The sequence below is a fragment of the Lathyrus oleraceus genome, chromosome 3 (assembly GCF_024323335.1).
Source record: "Lathyrus oleraceus cultivar Zhongwan6 chromosome 3, CAAS_Psat_ZW6_1.0, whole genome shotgun sequence".
NCBI lineage: Eukaryota > Viridiplantae > Streptophyta > Magnoliopsida > Fabales > Fabaceae > Lathyrus > Lathyrus oleraceus.
This window is the reverse complement of record NC_066581.1, coordinates 326528502-326529789: the sequence shown is the minus strand read 5'-3', so window position 1 is coordinate 326529789 and position 1288 is coordinate 326528502. Positions and strand designations below refer to the sequence as shown.

Sequence of the window (1288 nt, the reverse complement as noted above, 5' to 3'; positions counted from 1 at the left end):
ACTACACTCAAATGAGATTCTCTTGAGAATATTATTAATTCCCGAGTAATTGGCGTGTTGATAATATCTGAAAGATGGGTCAATGATTTTTGGAAACTTTTGTAGAACCCGTTGTACAGGTACAAAATAAACCCATAGTACATTTGGGATGGTTAGACCCATGGCCTCATGCTCGCGACGTCGAACCTTTGAACCCTATTTGTGTATGACCCTTGTTTTTGTGTTTGTGCATTCATGCATTGATGCATCATAAACATCATTTTTTTAACAATTTTTTCAAGGAACTTAGGAACTTTTGTTGCAAACATTAGGTTTATCATGGATTTTGGAAGGAAAAATACTCAAAAGTACACTTTCAAGAGTCCTAAGTTAGAAGATCTAAGGAGATTGGGATCCTTGGTTGTTGACACAGAGGCTTTCAGCAAAAGATATGGACATTTTCTCTCTCTTTTGAAGATCTACTTGGCATATGGACTTCTTTCTACTTTGATTCAGTTTTATGATCCCGTGTATCACTGTTTCACTTTCCCCGACTATCAGCTTATGCCAACACTGGAAGAATACTCTAATTTGATTGGTCTTCCTATTTCTAATCAAGCTCCATTTTCGGGTTTGGAGGAAGATCCCAAATATCAAGACATTGCAAAGGTTACTCACTTGAAAATGTCAGAGATCAGGGATCACATGACCACAAAAGGAAAAATGCTTGGCTTGATAGCTAAGTTTCTAATGAATAAAGCTCAGTATTTTTCTAGAATGAGGAGTGTGGATGCGTTTGAGGCTATTTTTGCTCTACTTATCTATGGATTATTCCTCTTTCCTAGTTTTGATGACTTCGTTGCCATGGATGCCATCAAGATCTTCTTAATAGGAAATCCAGTTCCTACTTTGCTTGCTGATGCCTATCATTCTGTTCATATGAGGAATTCTTATAGCAGAGGAATAATTACATGTTGCGTGCCTATGTTATACAAGTGATTTATTTCTCACTTGCCTAGGCCTCATGCTTTTGGGGATATTAAGGATGGTCTTTTATGGTCACAGAAGATTATGTCGCTCACACATTCAGATATTGTTTGGTATAGTCGTGACTATGATGGAGTTAGTATCATTGGTAGTTGTGGAGAATTTTCTAATGTACCTCTTCTTGGTACAAAAGGAGGCATTAGTTACAACTGTAAGACCCCAATTTTGACCCTAAGATCCCTCATGCAATCTCATCATATGCATTAGCATTGGGATCATACCTTGGCATCCTCCTTACCCCTCTTTCATTGGGTTTATTTTG

General features: G+C 37.6%; 1 protein-coding gene across 1 annotated transcript; it reads left to right on the top strand.

The window, feature by feature from the left end:
• Window positions 1-318: 318 nt before the first annotated feature.
• Window positions 319-978, top strand: LOC127131110 (uncharacterized). The gene has a single exon (XM_051060043.1). It carries the CDS (start codon window positions 319-321, stop codon window positions 976-978), a length of 660 nt encoding a protein of 219 aa, XP_050916000.1.
• The last annotated feature ends 310 nt before the right edge of the window (window positions 979-1288 follow it).